Source organism: Podarcis raffonei, chromosome 1 (assembly GCF_027172205.1).
Source record: "Podarcis raffonei isolate rPodRaf1 chromosome 1, rPodRaf1.pri, whole genome shotgun sequence".
NCBI lineage: Eukaryota > Metazoa > Chordata > Lepidosauria > Squamata > Lacertidae > Podarcis > Podarcis raffonei.
Genome location: NC_070602.1, coordinates 74,349,767 through 74,362,022, shown reverse-complemented (window position 1 = coordinate 74,362,022; position 12,256 = coordinate 74,349,767). Strand labels below are relative to the sequence as shown.

Genomic DNA, 12,256 nt, shown 5'->3' with positions numbered 1-12,256 from the left:
TTCTGAGAAGTGGGCTCTGCTTGCGGAAAATGACAGGAACCCCCCCCCCCCGTATTTTAACGTAACTGAAATGAGGCAGCGGCGCGTCTCTCCCAATAGTTTTTAGCTATCCCAAACGCAATGCAGCTGCATGCGGCTGAGCAATGGTTTGGGGCTGGTAGTGCAGCCCAATACGAAGACTCGTACGTGCCTGCTCCGGGGTAACCCCATGGGAACAGAGTCCAAAGCCGAAAAGGGATCTGAACCAGGCTGCCTTTTGATGCAACCGGAGGGATGTCTGAGCACTGAGGCTGGAAACCCTCGCGCCTGCAGCAGGGGGAGGGGAACAAAGGGGGCTAAAGGATCCAACATTCACCCCAGACAACAGCCATCATCGCCGCTCTATAAGTTCCTACGTCTATGCACTCCCCCTCTCGTAGCAGGATGTGCCCGCCCCTTCCGGGGGTGAAGAGCGCGTCAGAGGAGGAGGAGATCGGGAATCATGGCTAGGCGAATTCTGTAAGTGGCCGGTAGCGCGAGGGATGGAGTTTCCTTCTGGCTCCGCTTCTGCGCCCCGTGCCGGGTGCGACTCTGGCGGCGGCGGCGGCAGCTCCCGCTTCTTTTGAAAGGGCTGCCGGGCTTAGCGAAGACCTCGCGGCCGTGGTGGCGCAGCCCGGACGGCGCTGCCCCCGCTGACCTCCGGCGGGCGGGAGGCTCCCCGGTTCGATTCCCAAGCGCAGCTCCTTCATAAACGCCACGGAGGGCGATGCGGGGCAGGCAGAGGCAGGCAGGGAGGGAGGCCGGCAGCCGGCGTGGTGCCCTCCAGATGCCATCGACCCGCAATAAATCCTGCACTGCAGGGGGTTGGACTAGATGACCCTCGGTCCCTTCCAACTCTACAGTTCTAGGAACTCCCGCCATACCTGGCCACGCTGATGGGAGTTGCCCAAGGAATATATCCCTATTTATGTCACTATTTGAAGGTCATCAAATAGAAAATCCAGTTATATGATTAGAATTAAGCAAATGCAGGCTTTTTGCTGTGTATGAATGATCGTCTTTGTTTAGTTGGAGTTGCTTGGAATAGAATAAATTCATTCAGATCACCTTTCCTTAAGAGATAGATAGATGTATAAGGAAAAAGAAGCAGCTTGTTCTTTAAAACTAAGGTTTCAAAGCAGATTTATTCTTTTTATTTATAGCTTGATGGCGAGTTTATAATTCCCACTTCCTGGTAATAAATGTACTTGAAATAATTTGTATTAAGAATTCCAGTCCCCCCCAATGGAATTATTTATTACTTCTGTCTATAGATATCCCCTGTACCAGTATGGAAATCCTCAGACAAGGGTTTTCCGGACAGATTACTTCTTGACAATGGTGAGGCCTGGTGTTCCGCAACCAGAAGACACTGTGCAATTCCGCATCCCCATGGAGTAAGTACATACAAGAAAAGGAACGTCTGCTTATCAGGCTAAAATGAAACACTTCAAGAAGACATCTCCCCAGAATGTTGCAAGTATTCTGGGTCGAAAGGACAAAGACAAGGCTTAGAATCATAGAAGGGATCCAAGGGTCATCTAGTCCAACCCCTGCAATGCAGGATACTCAGTTGAAGCGTCCATGACAGATGGCCATCCAACCTCTGCTTAAAAACCTCCAAGGAAGGAGAGTCCACCACCTCTAGTGGGAGTCTGTTCCACTGCTGAACAGCTCTTAGTGCCAGAAAGTTTTTCCGACTGTTTAGTTGGAATTTCCTTTCTTGTGTCCTGTATCTTGAATCCATTGCCTTGAGTCCTACCCTCCAGAGCAGGACAAAACAAGCTTGCTCCCTCTTCCATGTGACAGCCCTTTAGATATTGAATGATGGCTATCATATCTCCTCTCAGTCTCCTTTTTTCCAGGTTAAGCATAGCTAACTCCTTCAAGTGCTCCTGGTAAGGCTTAGTTTCCAGACCCTTGATCATCTTGGTTGCCCTCCTCTGCACATGTTCCAACTTGTCAACATCCTTCTTAAATTGTGCCCAGAATTGGACACAGTATTCCAGGTGTGGCCTGACCAAGGCAGAATAGAGTGGTACTGTTACTTCCCTTGATCTGGACACTATCCAGTGGTGGCATTCCAAACAGGTTGAAATGTCTGGGCTGTCTTCAAGCATAGCCTCACATTAGATCTGGTTTGTATGTCACATTAGTCCAAACTATGACATAATGGGAATTTGCAGGATCCTGGGGGCTGCTTTGTTCCTCCCTAGTTCTCCCACTGGGCTTGGCTGAGTTAAGCTAAGCCATGGCTGTCTGAACCCAGGTTAGCTCTCCAGGACAAGCCATGAGCCATAAACCATGGACAAACCTTGATTACAGCTCATGATTAGTCTGGTGAAAGCTAAATTATGAGCCTGGCTTTGGAGAACATGCTAAGCCAAGCCATGGTTTATCTCAGCACAGCAACAGAATAACTGTGGAAGAGCAATGCAGCCATGATCTCCTCACGCAGAGCCTGTACATTTGTGTGTTCATGTCAAGCCATGGTAAGGCTTAAGTTGATGTACGAACCAAACCAAAGAATGCATTTCGGTCATCTAGCCTGGAGGTGACAAGTGCATAGATTGGTTTCTCCAGGAAAGGACCAGTTGGCATATCAGACAAATGCACTCATGGCCACCCCTGCCACCTGAGCATTCAGGAGCAGGGTTAGATCCAAATTGCAGACCTGTTGCTTCAGGAAGAACACAGCTTCATCCATAACAGGTTGAACAGCTACTCCTGGGTGACTAGAACCCACAGCCAGCAGTAGCTCTGTTGTGTCTGGGTTAAGCTCCAGCTTGTTGTTAGTTTTTTTACTCTTGATTTGTGTTAATAAAAGTCATCTCCTGCACCCCCTGCCAAATATATTTCTCCCAAAGATATGGATTGTTATGTAGCTATCTTACCATTTTTAAAAAATATATATGCTAGAAGTGTTTCTTTCTGTGTTGTAATTGTTTGCATTTGGTGCAGAATGACAAGAGTGGAATTGAAGGATTACCTTGAAAGTATATATAAAGTGCCTGTGGCTGCTATAAGAACCAGGATCCAGCATGGTGAGTCTTCTGCATACGTTTGGAGGGCATTTGGAGTCCTGTTTTCCAACAGAACTATTTCAGTTTATTCCTCCCTCCCTCCCCCAATTAATTCTCTCTTATTTGGAGAGGCAGTTGTTCACTATTGATTGTTGATGCTCAGTACAACAAGATTATATTTCTTTCTAATTGAAACAGTTCCTGTATTGATGTTGTTATCATCTCTGTCTTCTTATTCCTGGGAGGATCACATGTGGATTACACTCTATCCTTAATGATTCATATATAATCCTTAGAATTTACTAATAATCCAGCCATCCCCTGGGGGGATTGTGGTCAAAGCTAAAAATTTGTGAAAGGTGGCCCTGAAACAAATGAGTGTTCAGGCCCCTCATCATAAAGTTCAAAGGCGTAAACCAAACTCAATTTTGGACAAGGAAACACCATGGAAAATGTGTTTGCATTTGTCCAAAATTGATTTTTACCACCTATCCCAGGACTTAGGAATGTTATGGTCTGAAGGCCCACCATCTTGCTGAAGCTGAGCAGGTCTGCATCTGACCAGTACTTGGGTGGGAGACTCCTTCAGAACCACACACCTGCTGCAGTGAGCTCCGTGGCAGAAGAAAGGCAGGAAGTCTAAATGGAAGAAAATGCAGTCCTCAAATTCAATCCAGCCCCTTTGTAAGAAAGTCTGGAGTATGGTTTTCCTTCAAGAATATCGTTGGTATAGTAGAGAGCAGTAGAGACTCAGGATTGCAAGATTGGTTAGGAAAGTAAATCTTTTTTGATAATAAGCTTCAAATTTATAAGAGAGAGAAAATGAACATATAAAGGAGATGGATAAGTAAAGGGCAGAGGGGCCACTAGGGGCGCATCAGAAGATGGCTGACAATAACATCTCTTCGACCCACACGAGGTAATTTGGAGGCTGTGATGGGAGTAAATAGCCTCCCTACCCCCCCAGGATTGGGGGGGGCTGCCCTTGCCTGCTGTGCCCTATACCACCCCCGAATTTGTGGGGATGGGGGCACTAGGCAGAATGCCCTCCTGTGGGATCTCGGTGCTCCTGGACGCTGCCTCTGATCCGCGCCTCTAACTGCAAGAACTTCAAAAGAAACGATTAGGAGGAAGCGAATGCACATATTTCAAGGAAGGAGGGGGAGTAAAGACTGCTAACAGAAGAGATCTCTGATAAAATAAGACGAGTCGGAGGAACAAGAATTAATCAGATGAAGATACACCAAGAATCGGTATGGCAAAGGGACTGATGGGGGAGGGGGAAAAAACTTTCCTTTCTTTCCTCTATGTGAGTAAACAAGAATCCCCCCCCCCTCACAAGTCAGAAATGTCGTTTGAAGGACTTAAGCTGTGGATTTATGTCTGTGTGGAGATAAACTTTCTAACCAAAGCATGCTTTAAGAAGAGTGTGGAATGTATAAGGGCTTTGGAATGACGCAGTTAAAAATACCGTCGCCATATTGGGAAGTTCTGTCGGAGGACTTAAGTCTGGGAGGAGAAATAGAGAAATAGAGCTGTTTTTATATTGTGGGTGAAACTCCTCAGAGGGACTTAAGAACGACAGTTCTGTGATTAATGATGGAAAGAGCAATGTTATCTATGAATGCAATGATATATGGAAACCATCTCGATTTGAGGATTGGATGAACGGAAAAATTCACACAGGATTATTATTGGTGTTTATCGGCTTAAGGAGATTATCAGAAGAGATCATAAAGAAAAAAGAGAAAATATACGAACAAGATGAGATGTGGAAACAGCAAGATAAGACTGGATAGAATTATGAACTTTGTTTGGACTGATTTGGACATTAACGCAGTAGCAAGAAGATGATCAGAATCCCCCTTCGGATCTTGAAATATGGGTCCCCTCAACAAAAATTTAAAATTCGGCTTTGTAGTTCGGAATTTATGTGATGTGATTTGATTTGATTTGATTTGATTGGTCGGTTAATAAAAATTATTTTTTAAAAAAAAAAGATAAATAAATGGCAAAAATGTGAGGTTTGCTAAAGCACCCTTAGCCAAATTAATGAGACAAACTGCACTGAACTTTCTAACCATGCTGAGTGCTATATTGTCTGTGAGCACAGTCCACTGGGAGTTTGAGTTCTATGAACTTTTCATCCTCCTTATAGAATCCTAAACCACTGGAAACTAGTATGTGTGCATGAGGAGAGAGAAAGGTGGGGGTTGAGAAAATATAATGAATGTGTGGAGATTTAGCTCAGACTGTTCCAAATGTGTATATTTTCTGGGTTCTGTGTTAATTGTAAATACTTACATCATTTTAGAAACAGAAATGACACTTTCTGCTGTGCATAGATAATGCTAAGCATGGCAGGTCAGGCTGAGGAACTTGAACTGTGCCAATGTGGATGCTTCTCTTAGTTTAGTAAAAAGTTTCTCTCTTGTACCGTGACATAATATGTGGATTTTTAAAAAATATGTACTGATGCTTTACATTAATTATCTTTGTGTGTTGCAATGAGCTACAGTTCATGCAGTTAAATAGAAAGTTGATTACAGTGTAAAACAGCATCATGGGCAGTAAAACTACATCCTTGGCACTCAGGAAGTGCAGCTGGTGAGACTACAAAACTCATTTCCCCCAAAGATCAGAACCGACTCTAATTGAAAAAAACATTTCTTAGGGAAGGGAGGAATTGCTAGTTTGTGGAAAGTGCAGTGAAGCCTTCATATGCTTAACAGGTTCAATGAAGCAGAGGGATCACAGAAACCGACGAATCAAGAAGCCTGATTACAAAGTTGCTTATGTACAGCTGGTGAGTACATGCATTTCTCAAGTGGCTGGGCCCAAACATTCTAAACCTTAAAAATCGTTAAAGTTAATGCAATTTAGGCAGATCTGCATAATGTTCCTTCATTTACACAGTGTAGTTTTTGGTAGATTCTCTCTTTTTCAGTTGCCTGTTTTGATTTATTTCCCTTTTAAGAACTAATAGTGTTATTATTATTATTTACTTTTTATTAAAGATTTTATTGGGTTAGAAAAATACCTGCACTGTCTCTCTTTTCAGGTCGCATAGTCTTTTCTACAAACCAGTTACCGGTACATTTGATGTGAGACATTAATGTTGTACACGGTATAAGGTTGGGGGGAGAGGGGGGGAGACTTACATTCTTTTACTTAATTATATGTGGGGTTTTTGCATCAGTGTCACTTGGGTAGGTTCTCATTAATTTTTATTTATTGACATATTTATCTCACATTCTTGAAGGGAGAGGCTGGGCCAGGATGTTACAGTTCTGAGGGCTACAAGAAGGTGACTGAGAAATTGTTTAAAGTGTTTTTATCCCCAATGTTTACTGTTTTCTTAGTGCAGCAGTTCATGGACTCAGAATGTTGACTCTGTGATGCTAATGGCATGTCCGTTCTGCTAGTCTTACAATTGGATTCTCACTTTTTTTGCAGCAGCTGAAGAAGACACATTTGAACAGGACAGCTGTAGAGTGAAATCGTTTAATCTTACTGGCAATATTAGTAGCCATTCTCTTTTAATTTTTGGTATCCTCAGCGTGTAGCCAAAAATTGTGTTTGCTCCTCTCCCAGCTCAGGAACTGGAGGGGTTTCATATGCCATGCCGTATTGGGCTTCATGGATCAAAGTCTTGCTGTTTTGGACCTGTGAAGCTCAGGGAGGCTGCAGAGATCAGCTCCTCCTGCTCCTTTCAGACTTGAGAGAAGGTCGGGGAGTCTTGCTGAACTTCACAGGTGCTCTTTTGATGCAGACAGACAGACAGGTTTGTGTGTGTGTATCCCCACTCCTGTGCCCTGCACACTCTTTGTATCTTTTGGCTCCCTGATAATTAACTATTGCATCTTAATGAGTTGCTGATCTGTGAGATGACTCTTCATTCTTTCTCTTTTAAGCCACCTTTAGTTAACATTTTCAGAGACATATGGAGAAGCTCTTCTTCAGCCTTAACGGGTTTGCCCTTATCTGTGCAGAATTTCTAGGTTGACCTTAATCTTGCTCTCAACAATGACTCACCTTCAGTTCCTCATGACTGGGAAGTCTTTGAACCAATAGTCATATTTTTTTAAAACCCACTTCTCATTAGTTTTTAATTAGTGGCTAATCCTGTAGGGCTCCTGGTATGTTTTTCTTGCTTAGTTGTGCGTAACTCAGTATTACATTAGAAATAATATTACTCATGAATGACGTAGGAGGAAAAACATTGCTAAGGCCTGATTTATATGACTTGAGGAGAGCATACGGCTTTTCAAATGGATGCATTTGAGGTGGTGGCCATCATAAATCAGCTACCTCCCCTAGGCTCAGTTTGCAAAGGTGAGCTAGGATGTTCTAGCTTCCTGCCTTAGTTCGTGATGTGGTATCATTTTCACAAAGAGCTAGTCCAGGATGAAACAGACAAGAAGGGAGTCCTTGGTCATTCCGAGGTTCTTTTCCGTCCTCCTTCCTTTGCTTCAAAACCTGCTTCACCCCTTGATTGGTGTAAACAAGTCCAAGGCTCAAACAAGTTCATGTTTCTTAGACGTTCCAGGTAATCCTTTCAGAAAGCCATCTGTTTTGGAAGGTTTTCATGTTTGCCTCCTGAAAGAGTCAGTAGGTGGCAGCATTATTCTTCCCTGTATTCTTTGTCTTTGGTTGCTGGCATTCTTACGCATCTGAGAAATATTGTTTTGTCTTGAAGGCAGCAGTTACGTTTCCCTACTCTGGAAGTCATCAGCTTCTAGTTTCCAGGGCAACTTATGCAATCTAATATGCACACATTAATCATTGCATTTCAAGTGTTGGAAGATGAAAACCCTGATGTGTTAGACATCATATAACACATAGCCGTACGGGCGAGAGTAGAGAATTGACTCGTATGCACAAGGACCAGGTTGTCTGGAAGATTGAGGACTCTTCCCCCCCACACACACCAAACTTGGCAAGTGAATAGTTCAGCGCAGGTGGTATTTGTCTCCCACTACAAATGACCTCAAATTAGTGCTTGTGGTCAATATCACCTTCAGGAGTTTCAGGCTGTTCTTGGTGTGCTCTCTCCCTTCTTCCCGAGGAGAAAACGTTTTGTAGCCTTCATTATGATGCAGAACTAATGATTGCCTTTTATGCTTCAAAAACTAGAACCAGGTTATATATCAAAATGGAAACTGCTTCTGTGCCTGGAGAACCTCAGCTGCTCTCTGCCCTTCTTCCCTCGCCTCCTGCTGTTAGTGAGGTTCAGGCATGCAAGATCTGTGGGTGCATTTACCAGGTTAGCTGATGCCAAATCTCTTGAGAAGGGTGTGTGACCTAGTGGCTAGCATAATCGTCTTGGAACCTTCAAAAAACTTTGAAGCTTGTTGCTTCGAATAGTTCACGGCTGGCACGTGTGATGTGGTTTGGATGCCGTGCAAACTATGCCAGCTGTGTTCCTGGTTGTTGTTTTTTTGCAGCCTGCTGGTTCTGTTGCAGAGCGTCAGTGTTCATCAAATTACAGTGCAGTCAACAACATCACCTGGTAGAAGGAGTAAGGCACTTCTCCCCTGTCCCTGGTTTGGATCCCGTTACAGTCATGTATGCCTTCAGAACTTCAAGGCGAGATTTTCATGGAGCTGCCCTTGGATGGCTCTGTGGAAGCTTCAGCTGCTGCAGAACACAGCAGTCCGTCTGACGGGTGTGGGTCTTTGAGAGCATAGTAGACCTTCCCTGGTTGGAGCAAAGTGGTTTGTTCATAACGTTCATTGCTCCCATAGCTGTAATCCTATCCTAAACAAGACCCATAGCAAATGTCCATTGACCCTGCTGAGAGATTTTGTCCATGGGTCCTAAACAAATGGTTGTAAATATGGCAGAAGTTCAGATTTGACTTTCAGTGAGTAATAAACCACCATCCTTTACACTTGCGGCCTTTGCTATGACAAAAGATACAGGGTTTCTGTATGGATATTTAGCCCTCTGTGTGTAGTTATTCCTCTGGATATAGTTGAAGTTACAAAATGGTCAAGTTAAACTAGCTACTGAACATGCACAGTAACTATTTTTCATAAAGCTTTCAGCACTCCGGAATCTGACCAGTGCAAAATTACTGCATGGTATTGTGAGGATTTATAAGGCTTTCAGTTCTGAGAGTTCAATGTAATGTCTTGGCTGTTTCAAATCCTATCTGGCCGCTGGCCAAGATCAGCATTTCTCGGCAAAACAAGAGGTGGAAAGAGCCAACTTGTCTGCACTGACTTCTATTTATTAAAAGGTTCCAGAAACAGATTGACTTCTGCTCAATATTTGATTTTGACCAGCCTTGGAACTGGGAACTGGGAGCACTTTCCCTAGATAGCTGGAAGGGTATTGTCTAGTTCTGCTATCATGTCTGAGCATTGCTCTGTGCCTTCTTACTTGAAACAAATGAAGAGGATGGGAAAGAGATGTAGCATTTCGTGGAAACATCTGCCCTGAGCAGCATACTTTCAGCCTCCCAACTCTGTGACTAGGGTTGAGTGTGCAGAAGAAAAGTTCAAGGGCTAGCACCTTGGCTCATCCCACAGACCATATCCTTGCCCTTTGAGAACAGAAGGTCCCATGTCTACCATAAGACAAGGCCTCTCAGTTTTCAGCTTGGCAGTAGCCCCAACCCTGGTATATGTAGAAACATCACTCAATGACGACATTGTGCAGGCAAGGAGAAGGGACAGGTGGCAACCATGCTAATGTTGCTTGGTGACTTTCCAGTGCTGCCCGTGGTGTCTATACTGGAGTTATTTTTGTTGCTTTATTTTGTTTTTCTAGTTTCTTTAGAACTAAGGTGGACAGCAACAGCACACAACCAAAATGCTCCCAGGTGTTAAAAGCCCTTTCTCTCTCTTTCTTGTGTTGTTTCTGGAAAATGTTCATGCTTGGATTTCAGAAGACCTCCGGAACAGTTATCAAAAATGTTGCGGGGATCTTTCCTAAAGGGCAGAATTAGAGGTGCAGGACAGAGAAATTGCATTTGGCAATGGCATGCAGGGGTGGAAATGGTCTCTTATGTATGTTGGGGTCTGACCTCCTATGTTAGAACTTGGAATGACATAGTAGTGCTTCTGCTTTGAAGCCTGGATCTCTGTAAATTGGGACCAAGATCTATCACCTGTGCTGTAGGGTGAGAAGCCATAGATGTAGAAAGCTAAAATTGCCTAGTTCCCTTGTGCACACATCCAAAATCATTGCATGAGACCGCTATCATTGGCAAAAGCTCAGTTAACTTGCAAAGCAAAATTTGATTTGTAGAAATGCAGCAAAAATGCTCATGTCTTCTGAGTTTTATATGCTGTTGATTTCCAAGTTCTTTAGGGGTGGGCTAAAGCTGTGAAGGTATTTTGGAAAGTAGTTTCAAAATAGCCCCAGACAATATTTTTATAACACCTCTTTCTATGCGACGTTATTGTCTGATAGTTTTATTATACCAAGTTCTCTACTTGAATTGAATGGAAAGCTGACAGGGTTGATTTTAATGAGGTTGTCAACACTGCATACACTATGGAAAAATAAAGAGATAATGTCAACGGAATAGAATGCTGTCCTCGAATAATAGGTTCCTGCTGTTAAATAAAAGCGAAAAGGTCAGCTGATGATTGTTTTCCAAATGGGAGACGTTGAGTCTGTGGCAGCGGTCTCTGTGCTGGCATGGACTCTCTTCATTATGGGGAGTGATTGCTGTAAATGTAATCCTACATTTCAGGAATTACATGTATTTCAAGAATCACTTTTTATTTCCTATCGTTACACAGTTTTGTCTAGCATATTATTTTCCTCGGTCTGTTGTGCAGCAGACATGGAGGCACTCAATAGCCATGGTCTGTGCTTTAATGCACGCTCTCTCAGATACACACACACACACTTCTGGACCAAATGCTACCAGACTCAGGGTTGAGAAGATCACTGAAAATCTTCCCTAATTGATCCACTTCAGTGGTGATTCTGTCCCCACCACTTTTGTATCTTAAAGGGGGAAAGTACCCATAAAACTGCTGTTTGCCCCCCAGCAATTTTAACCACATGGAGGTGCATTTGTCTTCTCTTGATACATTAGTCTGGGAGAAAAGAATGAGTGGAAGAATGTTCTGAGGCAACCCAAGACCATCTGCTGGATCAGTGTTGTCACTCACACCTGCTGCAATCGAGAAATGTAATTTTGTAAATTTATACAGTCTTTCAATATGTTCTCTCCAGCAATTGATCTTTTGGCTAGGCAGGAGCATCTTTTGATCTGACCACCTGCTTCCTGAACGGTACCACAAACCCTTGCACCATATTTCCTAAGTCACTGTTTTCTGCATGGACATCTGGGTCATTATTGAACCGGTGCTGGATATTTGCCTGCCTGTTATTTATGTAGTAAGTGGCACTGAGAGAGCCAGTGTGATGCGGTCGTTTGGGTGTCAGACTAAGGCTGAGGTGTCACAGGCTCAAACCTCACTTAACAGTGAAGCACACTGGGTGATCTTAGGCCAACAGAGTGACCAGCCCGTCTTGCAGGGTTGCTGTGAGAATTAAAAAGGGGGAGGGAGTTATGCCACCCTGTGCTCTTTGGAGGAAAGGTAAGATAAAGCATATTCTGCATCTAACTTCCTACAAGCTCTGCTGAGTCTTTTGGGGGTTGGCAGTAACGTTCTGGACCAGCTGAAACTTCCCACAGCTGTTGAAAGAGTTGTAGCTGCTACCGGAACATGAGATTAAGCATTTGTTTTCTATCTTTAGGCTGCAGGACAAACTTTTCAGTTTCCAGACTTGTTTCCAGAAAAAGAAGAAGTCATTGAGCCCGGCTCTTTTGAAGATACCCAGAAGAAATTTATGGAAGATGAGAGGCAGAGGCAGAAAGGCGACCCCAGGCAAGCAGACGTTCCCACCTGGTTTGGACTTTGATGGAAGCAGCTCGGAGGGACTCAGACCATTGCACCCAGGATGGGGTCTCATCTTGTACTGTCATTATGTGGACGTCATCCCCACTTCTATAAATCCTTTTGAAAATACACTGCTCATACTCCTTTTGTGCAGCAGGATCACTTCAGCTCTTTCCATTACAGCTCATGATGTTTCTTTTTGTGGATGGAAATACTAACTGCTCTATCCATCCCAAAGGTCTTTTCCATTTAGGCTGCTGCTCTCCCCTTTTCCTGGTCTGAATAGTTTATTTCAACGCTGTTTACTGGCGTATAGAAAGGCTGGGACAGCCAGTACTGTAACCA

The 12,256-nt window shown here is 43.8% G+C and overlaps 1 protein-coding gene across 2 annotated transcripts; it reads left to right on the top strand.

Annotated features, from left to right (window-relative positions):
• Positions 1 to 389: 389 nt before the first annotated feature.
• MRPL23 (mitochondrial ribosomal protein L23) lies at positions 390 to 12,040 on the top strand. Of its 2 annotated transcripts, XM_053393943.1 has the most exons (6): positions 390 to 498; positions 1,293 to 1,415; positions 2,980 to 3,062; positions 5,774 to 5,847; positions 8,178 to 8,307; positions 11,769 to 11,874. In XM_053393943.1, the coding sequence occupies exons 1-5, from the start codon at positions 482 to 484 to the stop codon at positions 8,265 to 8,267; spliced, it is 387 nt and encodes a 128-aa protein (XP_053249918.1). In that variant the 5' UTR covers positions 390 to 481; the 3' UTR covers positions 8,268 to 8,307; positions 11,769 to 11,874. The 2 variants fall into 2 exon arrangements, with proteins under 2 accessions (XP_053249918.1, XP_053249911.1); XM_053393936.1 differs by lacking the exon at positions 8,178 to 8,307 and having other exon boundaries at positions 11,769 to 12,040.
• The last annotated feature ends 216 nt before the right edge of the window (positions 12,041 to 12,256 follow it).